The following is a 26,915-nucleotide window of genomic DNA, read 5'->3' as shown; positions in this document are numbered from 1 at the left end:
CTAGCTTTATCTCCTGCCCTGCACCGATCAGTCTGATCAGTGTCAGGCAAAAGGAAAGAGAATTGTATTTCTTAATAGTTCTCTCCCTGATCAGGAAGAACACTGTGTCAGCAGTGATTATTGGGCTTTGTCTCTGGATTACAAGATGCATACACTTTTTAGCATATATTTTTTTTCTGATAAAAAGTGTATCTTATTGTTCACTTGTCCAAAAAATACAGTCTACATTTTTGAGTAGGAAGAAATGGAGTACACAGTGGTAAAAACTTATCTTCAAAACTGTTCAGTCCTTCTTTTTTCAGCATCATTTTTTGGGAGAGAATCGGGAGTTCCATATGCACTATATCGGTGCATTAGAACAGCTTTAATCTAATGTGCATAGTTGGGCCTTTACTGAATGTCTTCTTGGGTGGAAGAAGGGGTTAACAAGGTCCAAACATGACTATGTGGCCGACAATGACTGAGCTACAAACTGCAGGTAGATATTGGAGGATGTAGTAGTAGTGAAATATAACACCTACCGGCACAACATTAATGGGCCATTTTTTGGTGGCTACAGTAGTTGAATGGAGACTTTCTTTTCTCCATTGTGAAATAAGTTTGTAAGTCACTAAGTAAAGAGTTAAATGTAAGAAAATCAGTTTAAATCACAGCAAAGTGAATGTGTTATCGTACTCCTGCATTCTGTCACTGACTTTAGAGTATTGATTTTGACACATTAAAACACAGAAGTAGGGTGGAAAACTAACACGTTCAATAACCTAATGAGCTAAAAATAACATCATCTATGCAAGCTGCCAGGATACTAGCACCGGCTGATATATGGCATATATAGTAAGTACACCCAGGCCTAGATAATGATGCGATGATTAAACAGGACTCAGGACTAGTACTGGATATAAAGAGCACGTCACAACATACAGTGCAGCTAACGAACCATTTTATCCGTTAGAGGGTCCCACTATAATAATAATAATAAATTTTATTTTTATAGCGCCGACATATTCCGCAGCACTTTACATTTCAGAGGGGATTTGTACAGACAATAGACATTACAGCATAACAATAATCACATACAGTAGATTATAACAAATACCAAGAGGAAAGAGGGCCCTGCTCGCAAGCTTACAGTCTATGAGGAAAGAGGGAGACACGAAAGGTGGGTGGTAACAGTTACCATGATTGTATGGACCAGTCATAATGTTAAGTGTGTAACAGTACAGACACAGAGGGCTAATGGAGGCATAAAGCATGTGGGAACATGATGCGGGGAACCTGGTTATGGTAAAACTTTTGGCTCTGCCACACAGGGATAGATTAGGTTAATGTGTTGGGGTGGTAGGCCAGTCTGAATAAATGCGTTTTCAGGACACGCTTAAAATTGTGGGGATTGGGGACTAATCGTATTGACCTGGGAAGTGCATTCCAAAGAATTGGCGCGGCACATGTAAAGTCTTGGAGACGGGAGTGGGAGGTTCTGACTATTGAGGATGCTAATCTCAGGTCATCAGCAGAACGGAGGGCGCGGGTAGGGTGGTATACTGAAACAAGGGAGGAGATGTAGGGTGGTGCTGAGCCATGGAGGGCTTTGTGAGTGAGGGTAATAAGTTTATACTGAATTCTGGAGTGGATGGGTAGCCAGTGTAATGACTGGCACAAGGTAGAGGCATCGGTGTAACGATTGGTGAGGAATATGATCCTGGCTGCAGCATTCAAGACAGATTGGAGGGGGGAGAGTTTGGTAAGAGGGAGACCGATTAGAAGAGAGTTACAATAGTCGAGACGAGAATGAATAAGAGAAACAGTAAGAGTTTTTGCAGAGTCAAAGGTAAGAAAAGGTCGAATTCTAGAAATGTTTTTGAGGTGCAGATGACAAGAGCGAGCCATTGATCGAATGTGGGGGGCTAAGGAAAGCTCGGAATCAAGTATGACCCCAAGACAGCGGGCCTGTTGCTGGGGAGTAATAGTGGAACCACACACAGAAATGGCAATGTCGGGTATAGGTACATTAGTAGAGGGAGGAAACACCAGGAGTTCAGTCTTTGACAGGTTCAGTTTCAGATATAGTGAGGACATGATATTAGACACAGCGTTTAGACAATCGCCGGTGTTTTCTAGAAAGGTTGGCGTGATGTCAGGAGAAGAAGCATATAATTGGGTGTCGTCAGCATAGAGATGGTACTGGAAATCAAATCTACTGATTGTTTGACCAATAGGGGCAGTGTACAAGGAGAAGAGGAGGGGACCTAGAACCGATCCTTGGGGGACCCCAACAGTAAGGGGAAGATGAGAGGAGGAGGAACTGGCAAAAGATACAGTAAAGGAGCGGTCGGAGAGATAGGAGGAGAACCAGGAGAGAACGGTATCCTTGAGGCCAATGGAACGGAGCATAGTGAGGAGGAGCTGATGATCCACAGTGTCGAATGCTACAGAGAGATCCAAGAGAATTAACATGGAGTAATGACCATTTGATTTAGCTGTTAGCAGATCATTAGAGACTTTAGTGAGGGCAGTTTCAGTGGAGTGTAAAGAGCGGAAACCGGATTGGAGAGGGTCGAGAAGAGAGTTTTCTGAGAGATAGCGGATAAGACAGGAGTGGACCAGGCGTTCCAGGAGTTTAGAGATGAAGGGAAGATTAGAGACAGGTCTATAGTTAGCGGCACAGTTTTGGTCGAGGGATGGTTTTTTAAGTAGTGGATGTATGATGGCATGCTTAAATGAGAAGGGAAAAATACCAGAAGAGAGAGAGAGGTTAAATATTTTAGTTAGGTGAGGGGTGACAGCAGGGGAAAGGGACTGAAGGAGCTGTGACGGAAATGGGTCACTGGTGCAAGTAGTTGGGGGAGAAGATGCAAGGAGCCTGCTTACTTCTTCTTCTGTGACTGGTTCAAAATCAGAGAGTGAGTTCGATGCAGTGGGGGAGGGAGGACAGTGCATGGTATGAGGTGATTGGGAGATAATTTCCTGTCGGATCTGGTCAATTTTTTCTTTGAAGTAATTGGCCAGATCGTCAGCTCGGAGCTCCGTGGTTGGGGCCTGTACTCTTTGGTTGAGTAGAGAATGAAAAGTGTCAAAGAGACGTTTCGGGTTATTGGACAGTGAGGTGATGAGGGTGTTGAAATAGGTTTGCTTGGAGAGGTGAAGGGCAGTGTTGTATGTTCTAAGCATAAACTTAAAATGGATGAAATCTTCGGGTAGATTGGATTTTCTCCACAGACGTTCGGCGCACCTGGAGCACCGCTGCAGGAAACGTGTTTGCACCGTGTGCCAGGGTTGTCGCCGTCTGCGTTGTGGTGTTCTATTTATAGGGGGTGCAAATTCATCCAGGACACTTTGAAGTGTTTCATTGTAATGCTTCAATGCAGAATCAGGACAGGAGAGGGAGGAGATAGGGGCCAATGAAGACTGCAAGTTCTTCATAAGTTTCTGGGTGTTAATGGCCTGTATGTTTCTATAAGTATGGACAGTGGGGGTGACCTGAGCAGCATGGCAGTTCTTGATAGAGAATGAAAGAAGATTGTGGTCAGAGAGCGGGAGAGGGGAGTTTGCAAAATCATCCACTGCACAAAGCCGAGAGAAGACCAAGTCAAGGGAGTTTCCATCTTCATGCGTTGGAGAATTAGTAAGCTGTGAAAGGCCAAATGAGGAGGTTAGAGATAAAAGGTGAGTAGCAGATGGTGAGAGGGGAAGAGCAATGGGGATGTTGAAATCACCCATGATGAGGGTAGGGATGTCACAGGAGAGAAAATGTGGAAGCCAAGTGGCAAAATGATCCAGGAACTGATGGGAGGGGCCGGGAGGACGATACACCACCGCCACTCGCATGGAGAAGGGGGTGTAGAGTCTGATGGCATGGACCTCAAAAGAAGGGAAGACAAGTGAGGGTACTTGAGGGATAACCTGAAAGGTACATTTTGGTGATAGGAGCAGACCAACGCCTCCACCAGCTCTATTGTCTGATCTTGGGGTATGAGAGAAGTGAAGCCCCCCGTATGAAAGAGCAGCAGCAGCGGTAGTGTCTGACTGCTGGATCCAGGTTTCAGTAAGAGCCAGGAGGTTAAGAGAATTAGAAAGGAAAAAGTCATGAATGAAGGAGAGTTTGTTACACACTGAGCGAGAATTCCAAAGTGCACAATTAAGAGAGACAGATGGCATGCAGGGAATATTAATAAGATTAGAGGGGTTTCTGAGTGTAGCAGTCGGGAGGTTTGACTTTCTATAACATGGGGGACCAGGGTTGGGAGCAATGTCTCCTGCGACTAGGAGAAGGAGGATAGAAAGAGTGAGCAGATGGTTAAGTGATTTGTGAGAGAGTCTCTGATGTTGAATGGTGGGACTGACTGGATCTGTGCAGTTTAACAACGTGAAAAGAGCGTGAGTGCTATACATAGGAGAGGAAAGAAGCGAGGGGCCAATGTGGATGGAGTGTAGAGAGTTAATGCCAGGGCGGTGGATGTGTGTGAATGCAGCGGCCAGGATTAAAATTACACAAATGCATATGGTATATATTTGTTGTACTCCAAATGTACTATCTATGTACTATTTTACCAAAACTGGTGTCTATTACTTACATTTGCTGTTTCTTGCAGTGTGTACCTCCAGATAGTGATTTTAAGCTTCTTGGAAACCTTGGTGCCTTCACTTCTGGATTCTAACTTGGTGACCTCATTCATGCACACCACTACTTTACATTTCGTTTTTTTTTTTATCTGCGGCATAGCATTGCCAGACAGCTGGCGTCTGCTGGTCACATCAGATCTGTTGGCCTGTTTAAACGGACATTAACGTCCTCCAGTATGCAGAATAGAGTGCCAGGATGTGGCATCCCACAAAATTCAGGAGAGATGATTGGCGCATTAAGGATGGCAGATTGTGGTTGAAATTCAATAAAAGTTCATTATTGTAGTGTCTCCAAACCAATGCTTTTTGAGGCTCCATAGAGGACACTTTATCAATTGGCAAAGACCAATTGTGTTTTTAGATGCTTTAATATAGAACCTTTATTGCATTTTGACCACGATCTTCCATCCTTATTGCACCACAATTGTCCACAATTTTGAAGAACACCACTACTGTCACCCTATGATGAATACCAATTCTCACGGCTTCGTGTGACACGACAAAGTTGCTTATTGGATTATATATTTCTCCTTGTGAAGTTGTAGCCCCAATCATAGCACAACCCAGTGATCATCTGCCTTCTCTATCCTCCCTACTCATTTTGTCCTCCCTTCATTAACTTCCAACGACTTTCCTGCAGATTGAGACGGATACCCTTTCCCTGACTCTTGGTCCTTTTACTGACTTGCCTTCCGAATCCTGATTGAACCTAATTCTCACCTCAGCTTTGCTTGTGAGTTTTGGTCATTCCTTGTCCTCAGTGGCCTAATTTGAAACTTGTGGGCCCCAAAACAAATTCTCCAAGAGGGCCCTAATCTATGACAGGTCTTTAACTGTATTGGTCTCTTTATATTGGCCAAATAGACCTTTTAGACCCTACCCTACACTTAATGTCTTGGGTGCGACTACAATCCTTGCACCCCCTACAGTTAGGTTCCTACTTATCTTTTTGATTTTTTTTTTACTGGGTACTTGTTTTACTTCTGACTCCAACTCTTGGCCTTGGTTTCAACATAAAGAATTCTGAAAATGACAAAGATGCATAAAGATATACTTATGTGGAAAAGTGTGTTTTAACACCCAACAATACAAATTCATAGGCTCTTGTTGCATAAAGTTAATTTTCTGCATCATGATATATTTCTTTTGTGTTAGTGTAAAGGTATTTTCTCATGATGTTTCTTCCGGGGCCCCACTTTTTCTGCCTCCTGACTTTATGGTTGTCATAGGGCAATGTGGTGCGCTCCTGAAAATTGACTATTTGGACTAGCAGGGACTCACTGGTTTGATGTGACCTCTCTGCCATGGTGCTGACAGAGGCAGTTTTTGCCTCTGCAGTAATTGGAGATGGGCAGGGGGACTGAGCATGGTCAAATCCAGCAATCCAGCCAGCTTCAGACTTCCGGCTATAAAGCATAGAATCTGCAAGCAGTGTATTTTCCTTGCCTTTATAACTGGCCACTCTAAAACCACGGGGTGGCCGATAACCTTGGAAATAAGCTGTACACCGTAAAATTACACATCCCTCTGTTCTTGAGAACACAAAGGATTTTTCATCAATGATAAATTGCAAAGTTGCACCTTGCAATTTTGCCCATTTAACAACTTGAGATGGAACCGTTTAGAACGGCCACATCTGTACCTTCCAAATGAGCATTCGAACAAAAGCTATCTAAGAGTTTGGCCTTCTTAAGAGTGGTTGTCACCTTCTATATTAGACCAAAATGATCAAGTACAAACACAAATATTAGGACAATATTAAGAGGGCATCCATCTACATGCCGCAATTCACCACATGACCGTGTTCTGATCGCAACTTTGGCTCTTATCTTTAAGCAGAAAATTGTAATACTCATAAATAATTAATTTGAACCAAAAATGGATTGAAACAATTTTGCCAGATTTACAACCTTCTCGTATCTATAAAAGAGCTGTTTAATGCTCTCCTGAAAAATACAGCTTGCATTGTTGGATGTTCAGAGAACACTATCATGAGTTACATTAATATCTCTGGATATATTTACAGTATATAAAGCTTTGTGACTGTCACTGAGACATATAGTGCAAGAACCTCATTTATTTTGGATTACATTGCCACGTATTAGAATGGACATGATGGAATAAATCATGTAACTGTGAAGGATAGATGAACCTTTCAATATATAGGGTCATGTTGGATCAATAGAGATTTCGTAAAGTGGTTGTCTGGGACTTGGAATACGTCATCAATGTTTGATCGGTGGGGGTGCAATACCCAACACCCCGCCAATCAGCTTTTCCTAGTGTCGGTGGCAGCTGTAACTGCTATGTCATGGAACAACACAGCACAGCTTTGTTGATGGAACAGTAGCCACAGCCGAATGTGCAGTACCTGATGACGGAGCTGTGTTGTGCAATTCCGACAGCCTATACCGGGAACAGCTGATCAGCAGGGGTGCCGGTTGTCACACCTCCACCGATCAGACATTGATGATCTATCCTTTGGAGAGGTAATCAATGTTAATTTGTGTTTCAGAACACCTCTTTAATGAACCAAAGAGAGTCCCTTAAAATGTTCATTCTAGGGATGTCAAATCCTAATCCCCTTTTTAATGTACAATATACTGTTTTTAAGAATTGTAGCATTGACCCATTAAGGCTGTCATGTAAACACAGTCTTGTATCCTACCTCCACTCTTCCACTGTCACTGATCTTGTTAAATATAATCCATGATAACCGGGTGAGGAGCATTGCCAAGTTTCCGGCAGGCGTGAGCCTCCATGTACAGTATACAATACTCCCCATGCCACCTCAGCACTGCGATGATTTTAGAACACTAATGAGTCTCAGGTGACTTGTTATTTTCCGGTATAAATCCCAGGCTATGCTTATGACTTCATTATTGGCGTGTAGGGGTATTATACATGTAAGAATATGCTGTTCTTTTTATCCTTAGATCACAAATCCAGGAAAAATACAGTTTGTGTCCGCTCTGTACTTGTACTTGGGGAATGTCTAATCTCTAGAGTTTGATCATCGTGGATACTTATGCAGGAGTGAGCTCCCATAGGTACTTGTAGGTTGTTGTAGAATTCTTTCCAGGTTGCAGAATGATGAGTTCTCATTATTATACTGTTGAAATTTTTACTTTTCCATTGTTGCTTCAATGGACAGGGCAATTTCTCAGAATAACCGATTCTGCTTATAGTATTTAACACTGTCAGTATTGTATGAAAGGTGAGATCATCCCAGCAGGGGGATATTCGCTCCTATTATGTTAAAAGAATGGCCAATAGTGGTTATTCAAGTAATACTGATCTGCTGTTCCTTCTCAAACTAAAAAGATTCTTAAAGAAAATAAAAACAATTGCGTACCCCTGCTCTTATTTTACAGACACCCAAATTTTGTACTAAAGATTTATATTATCCACGTAAAGAAAAATGGAGGCTAAAATACCTTAAAACATGGTAGAGTAAATTTTCTCATATTCAGCTATTCTTCCACTTTTCATCTCGATTATTCCATTGCAATTGACTCACAATACTTATGTTTTACTAAGTCTTTTTTTCATCCTAAATAATAAGAGGAATGATTGTTTTTTCTTTTTTGACCTTAAAGTGGAAGCTTTAGTTGGACCTTACCATCTAAGGAAAATAATGTCTAAAACATCTGACATTGAGCCATTAAAGAATTGCCATAGTCATTTATAAATGTTGGTTGATGGTTGATAAATGTTGAGTTTAGGTTCATTTACAGAACACATTTTAGCAGATTTTTTCCATTACAATTCTTCAAAGTGGCCGTTCATGTTTTAGGATATCAAAAGTGACGTTTATAAGATCGTTCATTGAACATAAAAATGAGTTGCTTAATCAGGAACAACTGACCATGTATTGACAACTACAATCAACTACAATCAACTTATAGCAACTATCAGACCAATTTCAATTCTTTTTTTACAATAATGATCTATCATTAATGTACTAAAGTGATTGTTCACTTATAGCTTTCACCTAAAAGTTAATGTTGAAATAATTTGTGTACATCAACTTTGGTCAACATCATTTATCATTATGGAGCCATTACACATCAGTGGGGTCAACCGGTTCAGATGAATTCAGTGGACTCAGCCAACATTCATGTTTTGTAATTTTCACACATATTAATAGTTTATTTTACCATTTTCCAACTAAAATGTCCAATTAGACTGCAAATGTTGCCCCTTTTTTGGAAATTTAACACACCAAACATTTTTCCACCCATTTCATTTGTCATGCTCCAAGCATTTTGTTTAAAAGAAGAATAGTGGAGTACATAGTGTCTATAAATGACACTGGGACTTCACATGCCTCTCTAAAGTTCGGTGATATGTCTAGAGAGGCATATACAGGGGCTTCTCACAGAATTAGAATATCATCAAAAAGTTAACTTATTTCAGTTCTTTAATGCAAAAGGTGAAACTCATATATTATATAGAGTCATTACAAACAGAGTGATCTATTTCAAGTGTTTATTTCTGTTAATGTTGATTATCATGGCTTACAGCCAATGAAAACTCAATGGTCATTATCTCAGTAAATTAGAATACTTTATAACACAAGCTTGAAAAATGATTTTAAAATCCGACGTGTTGGCCTACTGAAATGTATATTCAGTAAATTCACTCAATACATGGTCGGGGCTCCCTTGGCATCAATTACTGCATCAATGCCGCATGGCATAGAGGAGATCAGCGTGGGGCACTGCTGAGGTGTTATGGAAGCCCAGGTTGCTTTGATAGCAGCATACAGCTCGTCTGCATTGTTGGGTCTGGTGTCTCTCATCTTCCTCTTGCCATACCTCATAGATTCTCTATGGGGTTAAGGTCCGGTGAGTTTTCTGGCCAATCAAGCACAGTGATACTGTTGTTTTTAAATCAGGTATTGGTACTTTTGGCAGTGTGGACAGGTGCCAAGTCCTGCTAGAGAATGAAAGCTTGTCGGCAGAGAGAAGCATGAAGTGCACTAAAATTTTCTGTTAGATTGCTGCACTGACTTTGGTCTTGATAAAACACAGTGGACCTACACCAGCAGATGACATGGCTCCCCAAACCATCTCTGATTGTGGAAACTTCAAACTAGACCTCAAGCAGCTTGGATTGTCTGTCTCCACTTTTCTTCCAGACTCTGGGTTCTTGATTTCCAAATGAAATTCAAAATTTACTTTCATCTAAAAACAACACTTTGAGCCACTGAGCAACAGTCCAGTTCTTTTTCTCCTTGGCCCAGGTAAGACCCTACTGACGTTGTCTATTGGTCATCAGTGGCTTGACACAAGGAATGCGACACTTGTAGCCCATGTCCTGGATACATCTGTGTGTGGTGGCTCTTGAAGCAATGACTTCAGCAGTAGTTCACTCCTTGTGAATCTCCCCCTAATTTTTGAATGGCCTTTTCTTAACAATTATTTCAAGGCTGCGGTTATCCCCGTTGCTTGTGCACTTTGTTCTACCACACTTATTCCTTCCACTCAACTTTCCGTTAATATGCTTGGATACTGCACTCTGTGAATAGCCAGTTTCTTTAGTAATGACCTTTTGTAGCTTACCCTCCTTGTGGAGTGTGTCAATGACTGCCTTCTGGACAACTGTTAAATCAGCAGTCTTCCCCATGATTGTGGAGCCTACTGACACAGACTAAGAGACCTTTTTAAATGCTTAGGAAGCCTCTGCAGATGTTTTTGGTAATTATTCTTATTTACTGAGATAATAACTTTTGGGTTTCATTTGGCTGTAAGCCATAATCATCAACATTAACAGAAATAAACACTAAATAGATCACTGTGTTTGTAATGACTCTATATAATATGTTTCACTTTTAGTATTGAAAAACTGAAATAAATTAACTTTTTGATGATATTCTAATTTTGTGAGAAGCACCTGTGTATAATCTAGTTTTACAATATCAGAAGTTGCCTAAAACATTTAGTTGACATAAAAAAACAAGGAAACAATTACTTTCATGGACCAGGATGAATCACAATGTGAATAGATTTTTGTTAAAGAATAAAGACTCTTTTGGCTCAATGTTTTTTTTTTTTTTTAGGAAAAAGAACTCAAGCTTTTACCAAATTTGAAGCCTGTCTTTTAATAGAACTATTTTGTGCTTTCTGTCAACACTCAATGCTAATTGTATTGACAGGACCTGACAGGTTGAATAGTGTTGAGCCTCCCTGCTCAAGACTGGATTTATTCAGTCCATTGGAAAGTTATGAAGCTGCTCACCAGTTCTGAAGTCAGATTACTAATTAAGGCAATTTGCATCACTTCAGTTGTCATTCATTTTTTCTTAAAACAGCTAAGTCTACTTATTCTATTAGGGTTTATCTTAAAGGATCCCAAGACACAGTTTAAATGATAAACACATGGCTATCCAACTCTGTCTTTTCTTAAAGTCTGAACTATTTTGCTAAGTCCCATTTGGTTTCAATCTTTGTAAGTGGTCACCACTCTCAAAAGTTGAAAACATGAGCGTCATATAAATTGTTAAATCATGACTTTAGACCAAGCTACCACAATATGTTTTCAGTTTGCACTTCATTGCTTCCAGTCAAGAAAGTTAGGTGGTTCTTTAAAATTTATACCGTGAATGAATGTTTCTCCTAATGGCTATGACATGTTATATGGCTCAGAGGGAATATATAAAAAATATTTTAAATAAATGAGCCTTAGACCAATTCTCAGTTTAAAATATATTCAGTCAACACACATTCTCCTAAAGTTAAAGTTGAGAGTATTGAAGAAACAAGTGGTTGAATCCGGGTGCTGTCAAGAAGAATCGGAGACTACGTGCGTCAAATGGGAGGTTTAGCCATACACCGTATTTCGGAGTTGGTTCAACTTCTTCCTCAGGTGTAACATGAGTAAGAAGTTGAACCTGTGTTTTATGAATAAACTTCCCATTTAATGCATGTCCAGTCTCTGACTCTCCTTGGAGGTGCTCGGATCCAACCTCTTTTTTTCTTCAGTTCTCTCAGTTCCTTCCTCACCATGGTGTGGGTTCGCGGCCAGAGCAGCAGGTTTTTTTTTAATTGGTTCATCATCATGCTTTATGGAGTTGTGCTGGGACACAACCCACTCATGTGAGCAGGTAATTTCCAGTTGTCTTCTTACCCTATATTGCGATAATATACAGGGAGCGCCTCTTTTTTTCAAGTTTGTAAAGTCAATATCAGGGACTATATAGTGTACAATATACCCATACACTGTAAAGAAACAATAGATTCCTCATATGTAGTGTTGAGCATTCCGATACCGCAAGTATCGGGTATCGGCCGATACTTGCTGTATCGGAATTCCGATACCGACTTCCGATATTTTTTCAATATCGGAAGTCGGCATCGGAATCGGAAGTTCAAAGTTGATTGACAGCCTGACGTCATCATGATGCGCGGTGTGTGCGCATCATGATGCGCCGTCATTTCGGGCCTTCCGGGGGTCTCTGCCGGCCTGCCGGGGGGCTGTGCCGGCCTGCCGGGGGGCTGTGTGGACTGCCCGGGGTCTGTACCGGCCTGCCGGGGGGCTGTGCCGGCCTGCCGGTGGTCTGTGCACCCTGTGGGGGTCTGTACCGGCCTGCCGGGGGGCTGTGCCGGCCTGCCGGTGGTCTGTGCACCCTGTGGGGGTCTGTGCCGGCCTGCCGGGGGGCTGTGCCGGCCTGCCGGGGGGCTGTGCTGATGTCCGGGGGTCTGTGCAAGCATCGTCCGATGGGACTACAAGTCCCATCTGGCGATGCCTGCTACCATGACAGTGATTGACACATTAGCCAATGATGGGACAGTAGTAGTCCCATCATCAGGCTAATGTGTTAAATGTTAAAAAAAAAAAAAAAAAAAAAAAAAATACTACATACATACTACATGCATGCTACATACATACTACATGCTACATACATACTACATACATACTACATACATACTACATATATACTACATGCATGCTACATACATACTACATATATACTACATGCATGCTACATACATACTGCATGCTACATACATACTACATACATACTACAAACATACTACATACATACTACATATATGCTACATGCATGCTACATACATACTGCATGCTACATACATACTACATACATACTACATGCATGCTACATACATACTACATGCTACATACATACTACATACATACTACATACATACTACATACATACCACATATATACTACATACATACTACATACATACTACATACATAACACATATATACTACATACATACTACATACATACTACATATATACTACATATATACTACATGCATGCTACATACATACTACATACATACTACATGCTACATATATACTACATACATACTACATACATACTACATGCATGCTACATACATACTACATGCTACATACATACTACATATATACTACATGCATGCTACATACATACTGCATGCTACATGCATGCTACATACATACTACATACATACTACATGCTACATACATACCACATATATACTACATACATACTACATACAATACATTCATACAATACATACATAGACATACAGTACATATAACATAGAGTAACATACTTACCAATACTTGTCACATTGTTCCCCGAAGCCATTGTCTTTTACGGAATAAATATTAACATAACAAACCACAAAAATACTCACCCACGATCCGAAGCAGTCCACGAGTGTGTCCCACGACGATCTTGGGTAGAGAACGGCAGCATCAGCTGTTGCTGCCGTTCTCTACGGGCTGCAGGAATCCAATGACGGAAGGTAGGTATCCTTCCGCACTGTATTCCTCCGCCACTTAAAAAAAAAAAAGTCCCTAGTCTCACTTTATGCCATTGCTGCGTGGGAATTTCCCACACAGCAATGGCATAAAGTGAGCCTGCACAGCCCACCGGAGCCTGCACAGCCCCCCTGGCAGGCCGGCACAGCCCCCCGGCAGGCCGGCACAGCCCACCGGAGCCTGCACAGCCCCCCTGGCAGGCCGGCACAGCCCCCCGGCAGGCCGGCACAGACCACCGGAGCCTGCACAGACCCCCTGGCAGGCCGGCACAGCCCCCCGAAAGGCCCGTACAGACCCCAGAGAGGCTGTACAAGGGAAAAACAGGATTTTTCTTATTCCGATACCGGAAGTCCCATAGACTTGAATGGGACTTCCGGTATCGGAATCGGCGATACCGATACTTTTTTTAATATCGGCCGATCCATTCCGATCCGATACTTTGAAGTATCGGACGGTATCGCTCAACTCTACTCATATGGGTTTACCAATAAGCTTTTGATAGTTGGCCAATAAATTGAGTAATTACAGGTAGTTATAGTTTGTTTCCAAGATACTGCCAGAATAAGTTGACTAATTACAATAACTTCAACATTTTCCTTAGCTAGTGGTCAATAATAAAACCAAAAGTATCTGTAGACTTTGTCCTGAAGGTGTCCATACATATTAATCTGAAGTTGACCAACGTAGACAATATCAACTAAAATGATATTTCATCAGGTCAAATATTATAAAGAACCATTCTCTAAGCCAACTGATGACTGAACACTACCACCTGCCATATTTTACATATTCCTTCAATAGTTGCCTGTATAAATGATCATTTGGTAAAATAACTTTTTTTTTCAAAGATCTCAGAAGATCCTTCATTCTTTGAACATATCATTGAACAAATATGACCAGTTGCAAGGACTGGAATGGTTATAATAGACTAATAAGTGTAGGACTGCATTTAATTTGCAGATTATCAGTGGTTCAATGGTTATTCAGTCATTATCTTACTTTTTTCTAATGTATATCACGACCTTAAGAGTTAGGAGCATGAGTTTTGGACCCCAAATGAGGTGATTATACCAATTAGATAGCTGTTAGTTGGCGGATGCATAACTGTGTTAGCCAATCATTATGCCAACACACCCATAAACATTTCAAACTATATTGACCATTGTAGCTGATGAAAGCAGCTCTACATGTTCAAAGACAGCAGCCAAGTAACTACTGATGTGTTACCGAAGTGAGAATTGTTACAGAAAGATGAAATGTCTTTCATGGAATAATCATTTGAGTACCTGTCAAAAAATTCATGCATGGCTCCAGAAAATAGCAAGGCATCATAGATTGGCCAAAACGATCTTTAGCTTGTAACTTCCAACCACTGGATCCTCATTATGGTTGATATCTGCTAATGTCGTCAGCTTTAGACTAGTGCATAAGGGTGCATGTTTGATATCAGAACGTTTGGAGCATTTGGTCAAATGATTTTGTATGCCTGATCGAGATTATTAGAAAAGTTGACCAAGGTCTATTTTCATTTTCACACTTATAAAGAAACCCTACTAATATTTAGTGCTAGTCCATCCATTGTATGAATTTTAAAAGGGATCCTGAGAGCTTCTGAAAAACTGATATTTCATTCTACAGTTGTGCTTTTTATCCCTGAAGAAAGCAAAACAAAAAATAATGAACATAACTAAATGAGCAAATTTGTTATTGCACTCAGCAGTAACATGTTATTCCATTTTGAATGACTTCAGGTGGATCGTCAGTCCCAGTTCATACAAGGGTACCGGCTGATGTACCGTCAGACAACCGGTCTGCAGTCTCCATCGACATGGCAGAACTTTGAGGTCAAGTTTCCAGCCGAACGTAGTGCTGTGATCTCCAACTTGAAAAAAGGAATTACTTATGAGATTAAAGTTCGACCTTATTTCAATGAGTTTCAAGGGATGGATAGCGAGTCAAAGTCGGCCCGGACAACGGAAGAAGGTAGGAGCTTAAGAGCCGCATACATTTGCCTTATTATCTCACCTTCTAAGAGATTGGAAATTGACTTTTGCTGATTTTATTTTTAATAAATTGTGCAGCGGCTGCAAGATAAATCTCCATATCAACTAAAAGGGGTCTTGACATCTTAAAAAAAAAAGCCTTTATGTCAATCTTCAATTTTAGGAGACCTGATACAGGGATTCTGTGTGTAAATATGTTTCGAGTAAGATTATCTTGAGCTGTCCTTCGTGAAGTTTTTTCTTTATCTTTCATCAAACTCCTCATGGCAAGTTATGTTTTTGCTTTTCACTTAAAATCTGTGGATGACATTTTCATTCAATGCTTCACCCTACAACCAGTGTAGTGGTAATTTCATACTTTAAAGGACACTTAAAGTGCTACTAGACTCGCGGTAATGAGCAAAGATGTTTATGGCCGACAGATATGTGAAAGTCGCAAGGCTCGATCTGTTGCACAGATTAATGTAACCTTCAGCGACGCTACCTGCTGCCATTGCTTAGTGGCATCTGTGATAAATAATTTTATCATCTGTCAAATGTCATCAAGCTCTGAAGGTAATCGGTGTCTAACTGTTGCTCTGGCAGAACGATTTCACAGTTTACAAAGTTTGACATATTTGCACTCAAGTCAACCAGCAATGAAATATTGTGTATATTGGCACCAGTATGTTGTATTTGCTTTGCCCTTGACATCAATTTTATGTGTTTCAAGGTCCAATTTCTTCATATTGGACCTTGTTGAGTTACTAAGTAAACTCTTCATTATGCCACATTCTCCTTGATTTATCTGTTCAAGAGATGGAGTAGAGCTGACAACTATTTTACTAGCTGTGAATATTGGTTATTTCTGAATTTGCCCATTTTCAAAAAATACGTTATTTCAAGAATATTTTTTGATGCTATTTAAAAATTGAAGCTGGACCTCTACCGACACCGCTTCTCAAACTCATGGCAATCAGCTGATTTCACTGCCTACTGCAATGGAAATCAAATATTACATGGCAGCCATTCAACGGTAGCCAGGAATTTATTTTTGTTTTCTTTAAACCAATACTCCAGCCTTTGTTTTTTTTCATTGCACTGCTGGACTGGTGGTTCTAAGCTAACGTCTCGGCCCCTAGTCTTGTACTTACCAGCCACCGTCTTCACCTTTTATCAGTTCCGCATAGGTTTTTTCTTCAGCAGGGTGTGATCTACTGGATCGCTCATGTGTTTGCGGAAGCAAGCCGTAGGTCAATTTTCAATGCAAATCTATGAGATCCTCATTGTGGCTTTCATAGACTTACATCAGGAGTCAGTGACCGGTACCGCTGACAGTTAGAAGTCACGGTCACAAGATGGCTCTGTGGGACCAGAGTGCTGATAAAAGGTGAAGACAGCACTGGGTAAGTATAAGACTTGGGGCTGTCACTTTAGATTAGTGGTACCACTCCAGTGCTAAAAAAAGTATAAATTGCTGGAGTGGTGCTTTAATATTCATGTAAAATTATATCCATATTGTGCATGGCTAAATACTTTTATAAGCAATAAATGAAAATAAACCTTTTTCATAATTATTTTAATAAGTAACATGCCTTAAAGGGAATCTGTCACCCCATTTTCGGCTTATAAGATGCAGCCATCGCAATCAGGGGCTTATCTACAGAATTCTGTAATGCTGTAGCTAAGCCCCCGATGTAACCTGAAAGATAAGAAAAACAAGTTAGATTATAGTTACACAGGGCGGGTACTGTGGGTGTCGCAGTCCGGTCCGGCACCTCCCATCTTCAAGAGATTACGTCCTCCTCCTTGCTTCATTCTGCGCTCCTGCTCAGGCGTACTTTCTCTGCCCTGTTGAGGGCAGAGCAAAGTACCGCAGTGCGCAGGCGACGGGAAAGGTCAGAAAGGTCCGGCGCCTGCGCACTGTAGTACTTTACTCTGCCCTCAACAGGGCAGAGAAAGTATGCCTGCGCAGGAGTGCAGCATGAAGCAAGGAGGAAGACGTCATTGCTATAAGATGGGAGGCGCCGGACCGGACCGCGACACCCATCGGACCAGACCGCATCCCCGGGTGAGTATAATTTAACTCATTTTTCTTCTCTTTCAGGTTAAATTGGGGGCTTGTCTACAGCATTACAGAATGCTGTACATAAGCCCCTGATAGCAGTGGCTGCATAGTTGTAGGCCAAAAATGGGGTGACAGATTCCCTTTAAAAAAAAGGCAGATAAAAACTAATCCAAAGCCTTTACCCTGAGATGTGAACTTTGGTACATATCTATGTAATCTGCAAAATATTGGTGCTTAGGTGTACCCCACTGCTTTATCCAAAGTGATCAGATTTAATTGATTGCGGAATCTAACCAAGTACTCTGCTTCCCTGCAGTGCCCCCACTGGCAATATAAAGCAGTGCAAGTTTATCATTCAAATCTGTAAATTTACCAAACCCCCATGTTGGTTTATAAATAAAGTACAGGTACATGAGCAGAGAACTTTATTAATTCAGAATTGCCTAATAAGTTTTTTGAAAATAGGTTTTCTTATCCAGACAATTAAAAGGAATTTTCCAGCAGTTGGCTATGTAAACTGAGAGCAGCATGATTTAAGAGGCTGAGACCCTAATTCCAGTAATGTGTCACTTACTGGATTATTGTTGTACTTGAAATAGAATCCCTGTTTTTCTGTAGATGTAGCAGTGGTCAGATTGTGTACATTGTGAACTGACAGCTGTCAATCCCTGGTGGAGGTGGGGTTATACAGATTAGCTGGACTGCCTGGCACATGACAACTAGTCTGGCAGTGATAATCTTCTGCTGATAAAACACTGAATAAAAATGGTAGTGAAAAGGGAAGATGGAGTCAGCTCACCAAATTACAGCTCGCTTGGAATCCTAATTAGCTATGTTAAATTCAGGGTTCAGTAGATGCTTCAAAGAGGTGGAAAGTCCAGCAATGTAAAAATATATAAAATGTCACATTTATTTGGAAGTCTTAAAACAAAAGCTTCATCACAAATAAATCATGGAACCAATTAATAATGGTTAATAATGGTTTTATATATTTTTACGTCGTTGGATTTTCTACCCCTGAAATTACAGCAAGCTGATGAGCAAGTGAGGCATCACTGGAATCAGAGTCTCTGCCTCCACATTATGCTACTCTCATATTAAATGGCAAAATCTGCTGACAAATTACATTTGATTTAAAGGGCTTGTTTGGAACTAAAGGCCCCGTCACACACAGCGAGATGGCAAGTAAGATCGCTGATTTTGTGACGCCACAGCGATCTCGCCAGCAACATCGCTGTGTGTGACATGGATCTTCGACCCGCCCCCCTGCCGGGTATTGCTGATCGTGTTGGAACATCCTTGGCCGGTTTTTAATCGTTGGTCTCCCGCTGGCCAGCGCGCATTGCAGCATGTGGCAGAGAGATGGTTTCCAATGTAAACAGCGGGTATCTAAGAGCCGCGCGGCTCTTAGTTATCCGCTGTTTACCTAGGATACCAGCTTGCTCGCTGGTCCTGATCGCTGGTGGGTCTGTCTATGTGACAGCTCACCAGCGATCAGCTATGTCCCAGCGATCCCATCCACGTTGGATCGTCGGTGGGATCGCATGGACATTAATATGTGTAACTGGGCCCTAACACATTGATGACTTATCCACAGATTGGTGGTGATCTGACACCCAGCATCCCCACCGATCAGCTAACTGCTCCTGCAACGGCCATATGTAAGCGATGCGCGGAGCAGGACACCACAGTTCTGTGCAATGCTTAGTGGCCACTACCAAGTATTGCAGTTTATCGCGATCCTACAGACCCTAGGAATAGGTCATCCAATTTTATGTCTTGGCCAACCCCATTAAAGCACACATGATTTTTTTGCTTCTTTTAGAATGGCTTGAAATCTTTATCATTTTTATAATTTAACACTTTATTGGTCATTCCCAATTCAATGTGATAAAGCTTGTGTTGTTTTTCACACACTACGTATATGAAACTGTTAAACGTTTCGAGAAATACCGCAAGCTACAACGTGTGCATTTAGTAAAACACTGGGTCTCTTTGATTGAGTACTGTTTCCTTCCAGGAAAAAACAACCTATAGTAAAGCCTCGCGTATAGCTCATCGCAAATTGTCAGATAAGGCAGCAGTCTCCGGAATAAAAATAGCAATCCCTTGAGAGGCGACAGAGCGGCCTCATATAAAACCATGAAAAGAGAGATGAACAAATCAAAGGTACTTGACACATTCCAAAGAAGACCAACTTTCACCGGATTACTTTTGATATAGAATGGTACATCAAAGGCCACCATCCAAAAATTAATTTCCCCCCAGTTAGATTTTTTTTTTTTTTTTTTTTATCTGGAGATGACATTTGTCACCATCTAGTAAGGATCCATCTCCCACCTCTTTGGCCTTGCGAAAGTAACAAATGGGATTCACTTTGGTTGTGGAGGAAAAAAGATGAGCAGCGATTTGGGTCCTTGCACATTTGTGGAAGGCAGCTCAGCTGTGAAATAATTGACCTGTCAACTATCAGGTCTGTGTCTCCACAAACCAGCAGCAAGGGAAATGAGAAAACACTTTAAAAAATGTTGTCTTGCAATGTGGTCTATTTAATAACCACAGCATCCCCAGACAAGTGGTTTAATTTATATCACCGTACGAGCAAGAGAAGATAGGTAACCACCAGAGAAGAATATTGGCAAGTATATATTTTTTTTAAATTCACCATCTTGTGAGGGTTTTTTACAGCGTCAGTATAAATTACAGCTACTGCTACTTGATTTCTACTGAGTCCTATTTTATGAAAAAAGAAAAATCATAAAAAACATCGTAATTCAGTTTATATAGTAATTTTGCTTCACAGACAAACCATACCGTGTGTGATCTTTGTAAGCATAGCCATTGATCAAACACTTTTTTCTAGTTCTCATGTGGCCATATGGAGCTACATGGGACCCTATGTGCCTAGATGTTCCAATGGTGCCATTCAATATGTGGGAGATATTTTAACCTAGTATTCAATATAAGAATTTTTTTTTTGGGGGGTGGGGCTGTAAATGACCAAATGGAGAGGGGGAACTGTGCAGACAAGATGAGAGCCAGTGACAGGTGGATATTAAACTTTCCTATTTTTGAAACCTTTTTTCACTCCTTTAGAATCCAGCCATTTTGCTGGATTCCCATGAACCAAAGCATGAAAACATCTGGCAAATCCAATTTGTTTTTGTGAAATTCAAAGCAAATTTGATTTGCATTGAGCTCACTATTTTTGCAAATTTAACTTCAATACTTAACGATACAAATTCTATGCATTGTCATAACATTCTAGCAAAACTCATGACGGGCCTCAATGTCCACCATAATCACTGGGTGACCAGATATGGACACATGCAGCATAAAAATCTCTCGCCAGACTTTCAAAAAATCATACTTTTTTTTACAAAGCTGGCCATATTGCAATGGCACAGCTTATCTTGGCTTATGTCAAACTAAGAGTATAGGGAAGGATAGACACATCTGAATGGCATGATTTATTCTAGCAACTTGGTTGTTTTTGTCTAGAACATTTGCATTTTATATCCCGTATTCTACCTCACAAAGCACACGATAAAGTTGTGCCAGGTATGCTCTATGCCAATTTTTTTTTTTTTTTATAGCAGATGCACAGGTGTGTAATTAAATGTCTGGTAATCACTTCAGTCTTCCCATATAAGAGTTAGATGCTTAGACTGATGATACTTGAGCTGAAAATACAAGTTTGATGAGTGAAGAATATCCAATAAGGGATCAAAAAGTAGAAATTCTGAAGATAGGAAAAGTGTTTTGGCATTTCAGAAGGAAAAAGTTAAACGTAGCTTGATGATGGGTACAATCCGACCAGTAGGTGGTCTACAACTCAACTTCTTAAACGAGTCTCAGCAGGGTTAATTCGCACATGTCCACCAGAAGACACTTACCTCTCAAAATGTCCAGAGAAATAACAAAATGTTCTACAAAAATACTTTTCCACTGGCAACTGCTGATAACAAAATTACTTTAGAAATCATTCTAGACTAAAATGAAAATCAGACTCAGTAGACCATGAGAAGCGTTGACTACAGGGAAGGTGACTCTGTACATTTCCCTTACAATACATGGTGTCGTGGTGCATATATGATTACCGGCTGCCTCAATGTATACCTACCAAGGATAATTAAGTTTAATGAGTAATTTCTCTGAGATGTTGTGATCCAGATTCTGTAATTGATTCTCTTAAATTGCTGCAGTAGTTTTACACAGAAGAGTAAGTAGAGAAAGAGTCAATTGCTTTTACAGCGTGTGTAGACCATCTACAATCTAATGATTTGTGGTTATGGGAGTTCCACCTGGGCGGAGGTATAGCTGCTTATGGGAATTTATACTGACTGTTTCTTCATGATGACATATCTACAATTTGTAGTGTAGTTTTTCTGACCAGGCATTTGGCCCTTAGTCTTTGGCTACAGATGTGCCCACTCTTAACTTTTCTTGAATTGTGTTAAGTACTACAATTTGTCATGATAACAATTCAATACAATCTCAAGCTATCTAGTAAAAAACACCCTACACCAAAATCAGTATGTTTTTCAAAGGTTTTTTGCAAATTATGGAGACCATGAACCCAAGGGTGTAACCATAGTGGATGCAGGAGTTGCAGTAGCACCTGGTCTGCATAGCATAGGTGGTCCTTCTTCTGGATTGCCTATGGCCCTTTTAAACTCAACAGCGTCTGGTCTGAATTAGTCAGAATATGGCTCCATTATTATAGGAAGGAATAATATTAGTGTTAGTAAAAGCTCCTGATAATCATTACTCATTACCTATCGTCTATTTTGCCCCATTATAAGTTGGATTGTCGGTATACTCCACCCAAAAGGGAAAACCATCTGATGGCTGTTGCTTTTATAAGACTGACTGATAGCCACCGCTTTTTATTTGGGAGATTTTATTTAGGATAATCAGTACATGGATTCAGGGGAGCAGGTACAAGTACTTAGACCCGTTGAAGCATCTGATCGATGCAAAATGGCCATTGTTCATCGTTGTACCTGCTCCCCTGCAACAATGTACTGATTATCCTGAATAAAGAAGAATTGTTTTATGGGATCACAGAGTGCCACCCATGAATTTTCTCTGGCTTGGATTATCAAGAGTTGAAATTATGTTTGTCCAAAGATGTCCCGTTGATGGGGTCTTTTACATGGTGCCCGTAAAACACAGATTGAAAGTAAAGAACTAAGTATTGGGATTCATCAAGCATGGGCTCCTTTTATTACCTTTCCTTTGTTTCTTTTTACATTCATGTAATTTGGCCTTGGATGTTTGAATCTGCAAAAGCCTGAGAAAAGCAGAGAAATCAATAGACATTTTGTCTTCTAAGCCTGAGTTCTATACATTGGATATTGATTTGATTTTATGGAATTGATTGAAGAGTACCTGGACTCAACACAGTAGATGGACAATGGAAAAAAATATAAAACGCTGGCTATTTCATGCAAATGTGGATTCTTGTAACTGAAGGCCACTAGAAATTATTGGTGTTATTGATTCCATAAGTTTTTTTTTATAAAACAGCAATTTCATCTAGGAAGGGAAACTGGGACCTTTGCCCATGTGATGGGTGTCAAAGGGAGCCAACAATCACTTTAGCAGTGGCAAGGTATTTAAATACAGGGTAAGGACAGTACATTGAACGTCTGCACAAATGAAGGAAATCCGAGTGACAGCTCTGTGTAAGGAGAGCCAAAGATTTTCAAAATTTGTGTGAGTGTGCTGCTAACTACATTTGGTTTGGTTGGGGGAGAAGCACACAATGGGGCAATGCCACAAGAGAAATAAGAGAGAGTGAGAGTGATGGGAGTGCTCCCCTGGGGTGCTTGTGTGGGGACACAACACTTATCAGAGCCTCAGAATCTCCGTCTACAGCCCAGTGGCTGGAGGAAACATTCTTCCAGATATCAATCTACTTTAGTCAAGATATCACTGTACCTGAGTTGTGTTGGCAGAAATGAAGAATCCTCAATGATGTAAAATTGAAGAGGTTGTCTTCTACTTTAACATTGATAACCTGTCACGAGCATAGGGGTAAATAATGGCTGATCAGTGGAGAGGCGACACACGGCAGTTATGGAGTTGCAAAGCGCAACCATGATGAGTAATATCGACCAGGGCCAGGTACAGTACATCCCCTATTGATTTGAAAAGGGGGCGGATGTGTAGAACCCGGCCGCGACCACTATAGAGTTGCACCTTGCAGCTCCGTAACTGAGTAGTTTCAGCCGCCGCTGACACCAGAAACAGCTGATCAGCAGGGTTGTCAAGTATCACACCCCCTCCGATCAGACACTGATGATCTATCTTAAGGTTTGACCATCAATGTTAAAGTAGTGGACAACCTCTTTAAGGTTTCCATTCCATCAATGTGTTTCAGTGCCCAACTCTTGCCTTTTTCAAGGTAAAAAACCCCAATGGTTTTACCATGAAAAAGGCACCAGTCCAGCTCGTGTAATAAAAATCTTAATTTTATACCATCGAGGATTCTTCATTCTCGCAACCGCAGCCCAGGTACCGTGATCTCTCCACTAAAACCACATTTGAGGCATTTTACGTCAGCAAAGTTTGGATAAAGGCTGGAGCATAAAATCACCGATCTGTATAAATCATAGTGTGCTATAAATCTACCCCAGATCTATAGTGCAAATATTTTCATGAATGATTTTTAGAATCTGTAAAAAAGCAACGTATCATACAGAGAATGGCACGACTGCATGGTAATAAATGGGAAGGTTTTTTGATTTTTTGCTGAAGAACAAATAAGCAGAATGCTTCCTTTTTATTAAACAGATGTTATCACAACAGCTAATATTTCAAGCTCGGCTCCTTGCTATGTTTGCATATTCAAGTCCGCAGGGATCTTAAGCAAAGGGTTCTGCATGCCTGGATATACATTCGGTTACTAAAAATGAGACTTCAGCTCAAAGGATTAATGTCTCTTTCCTATTTTTCTCTTCACCTGCTCTAGCCCCGAGTGCTCCACCGCAGTCTGTTACAGTTTTGACAGTTGGGAGCAACAATAGCACAAGTATCAGCGTCTCTTGGGACCCCCCTCCATCCGATCACCAGAATGGAATAATTCAGGACTACCGGGTAATGCTGTTTTCTTCTTTACAACACAAACAGAATGCAAAGCCCAATTTGTAAAAAAAAATAAAACTAAATAAAATAAAATACACGAATAATGTGGAATTTATTCCTTTACTTATTATGTTGCTTACTCAATTTTGGAAAGCAATATCATTTTTATCTTCCATCTGAGCCCAACAAGCGTATTATTACTATCGTCAGTAATACGGTGAATTTGACTTGTTCCCAGAGATTATCCTTTGTGCAAATGTAAGATCTCAAAATACATAGTCATTATGTGTCTATTTATTTGGCAAGATCAATATTGCATCAAGATTTATTAACCCCCATGCAGATATTAACCTCGGCTTCACCTCTGTCAATACTTACTGATTTCGGAAATTCATCTTGATGGTGGGGGCATTTTACATTCTTCATATTAGGTTTAAGGCAGATTAACATATGATTAACTTTTTCATAACGCCAATAGCCGTCAAAAGCATGGAGATTATTATGAGCTGGGGTAAAGCCGAAATCAAACTGATGCCTGCAATTTATAGATTTTGGCAATTGTCACGTAATGAATAAGGGGAATGATAATGTATATTAGATTTCTTGTTTATGAATCTTAAAGGAGTTAGCCACTTTATCTATATTTTTACTAAGGTGTCGAGGACACGATTTTGTGGCACTTACTAATATACATATTACAGGTTCTCCTCCTTCATCACAGACTGCACAGTTCTCCTGTTCTCAAAGTGGCTGCTGGAGGAGGAGCATGTGACCAGACCTGTCAGCCTCCTCCAATAGAAATGCAGCTTTCCATGTGCAATGTATTTTAATTGGAAGAAACTGGACAGATCTGGTCACATGCTCCCCCATCAGCAGCAACTTTGAGAAAAGGAGAACTGTGCAGTGTATCAAGCAATAATGGGACCATAGTTGACCATAAGTTGGAAATTCTCCAGTCTGATGATCTATAAGACTATGAATATCATAGGCATGAAAAAAGCTTAATCAATTCTTTTTCCTGTGGCAGAGAGTATATCACTTTTTTGCTCTTACAAAACTAAATTATTATTTGGACTACATGAAGTTTAGATTATTTTTATTAAGGATCCAAAACTTTGAGACATAGATGTTCTACCTGCACCTGGACCCCATGTAATCACAAGGTCCGAGCTGTGGTCCCCACTACGTCCGTGCTTTATCCGACCAGAAGAATTTGGACTTTGTAAATAGTTTTGGATTTTAACTAAAAAGAGAATTTTCAGCGGAAATGTTTCCCTTTGACACCACTTATTTCACATCGTCCTTCCATATTACTTCTAGTACAGTGTTCTCAACAGAAGGGAATCCTTACTGGTTATAAGAAGCAATTAAAGGATATACTTCAGTTGCAGATGGAAAACATATGGGAGTTTTAGTAGTAGTTATTTTAGATCAAATAAATGTTTTTCTTATTCTTCAACCAATTCAGTTCTCAGTGCTGGGCTCAAGTGTTTTTATAGGTCAAAAATCTGGAGTACATTTGTAAAAGCTTATTTCTTTAGAAGAGCACCATTATCTCACATATCTCCTATGTATCAACTCTCCGGAGTCATTGCAATTACGTCATTGTGGAAGATTTCTAATGATATCTTTGTATTTACTATAAAAATATGATAAACTTAATAATAATTCACATACCATAGAAGGAATAAAGCAGGACAAAGGCACAGCTGTGTGACCTCGGGTTAAGGAAGCTGCACACACATCAGGGACTATGGGTGCCACTTCCAAGGAAAATAGTCTGTATATCCATAGAGAAGAAAGGGGATAGGCACAATCTGTCCCGTGGAAAGAATATCCTTTATTGTGGCATCAAATTACCAACCGTAGGCAGATAAAACCATGGAGCAAATACAGACGACGATCGTTTCGCACTTACATTGCACTTCAACAGGTCGTCCACTTTCTTCTCTATTAATAATAATTCATTATTGTTTTAATTAAATCATTACAGATATGGTGTCTAGGCAATGAGACACGGTTCCACATCAACAAGACTGTCGATGCTGCCATTCGGTCGGTGGTGATCGGAGGCCTTTTTCCCGGGATACAGTATAGGGTTGAGGTTGCTGCAAGCACAAGTGCTGGAATTGGAGTAAAAAGTGACCCTCAACATATATTAATAGGTAAGGATTATTGTTTCTAATCAGATATGGTCTCTGTTAAATCATTTTTCAGACTATTGATTCAGTGATAGTAGTTGTACAATAAAGGCCCCTTTACATTTAGCGATGCACCAGTGATCCGACCACGATACGACCCGGTCAGGATCACTGGTGCATCGCTAAATGGTCGCTAGTGAGCTGCCAAACAGGCAGATCTCACTAG

At 40.5% G+C, this 26,915-nt stretch overlaps 1 protein-coding gene across 10 annotated transcripts in view; it reads left to right on the top strand.

Moving 5' to 3' along the window:
• The window catches only part of ROBO2 (roundabout guidance receptor 2), a 582,091-nt gene that overhangs the window by 485,507 nt on the left and 69,669 nt on the right, over positions 1-26,915 (top strand). For all 10 annotated transcript variants that reach the window (XM_073584464.1, XM_073584461.1, XM_073584462.1 and 7 more), the window contains exons 14-16: positions 15,158-15,389; positions 24,436-24,560; positions 26,542-26,713. In XM_073584464.1, the coding sequence (XP_073440565.1) occupies positions 15,158-15,389; positions 24,436-24,560; positions 26,542-26,713 (529 nt within the window). The remainder of the gene's footprint in view (positions 1-15,157; positions 15,390-24,435; positions 24,561-26,541; positions 26,714-26,915) is intronic.

Source organism: Dendrobates tinctorius, unplaced genomic scaffold, assembly GCF_039654945.1.
Source record: "Dendrobates tinctorius isolate UK_male_01 unplaced genomic scaffold, ASM3965494v1 ptg000084l, whole genome shotgun sequence".
NCBI lineage: Eukaryota > Metazoa > Chordata > Amphibia > Anura > Dendrobatidae > Dendrobates > Dendrobates tinctorius.
Note: the sequence above shows the minus strand (reverse complement) of the source record. Positions and strands in the feature narration are given on the sequence as shown.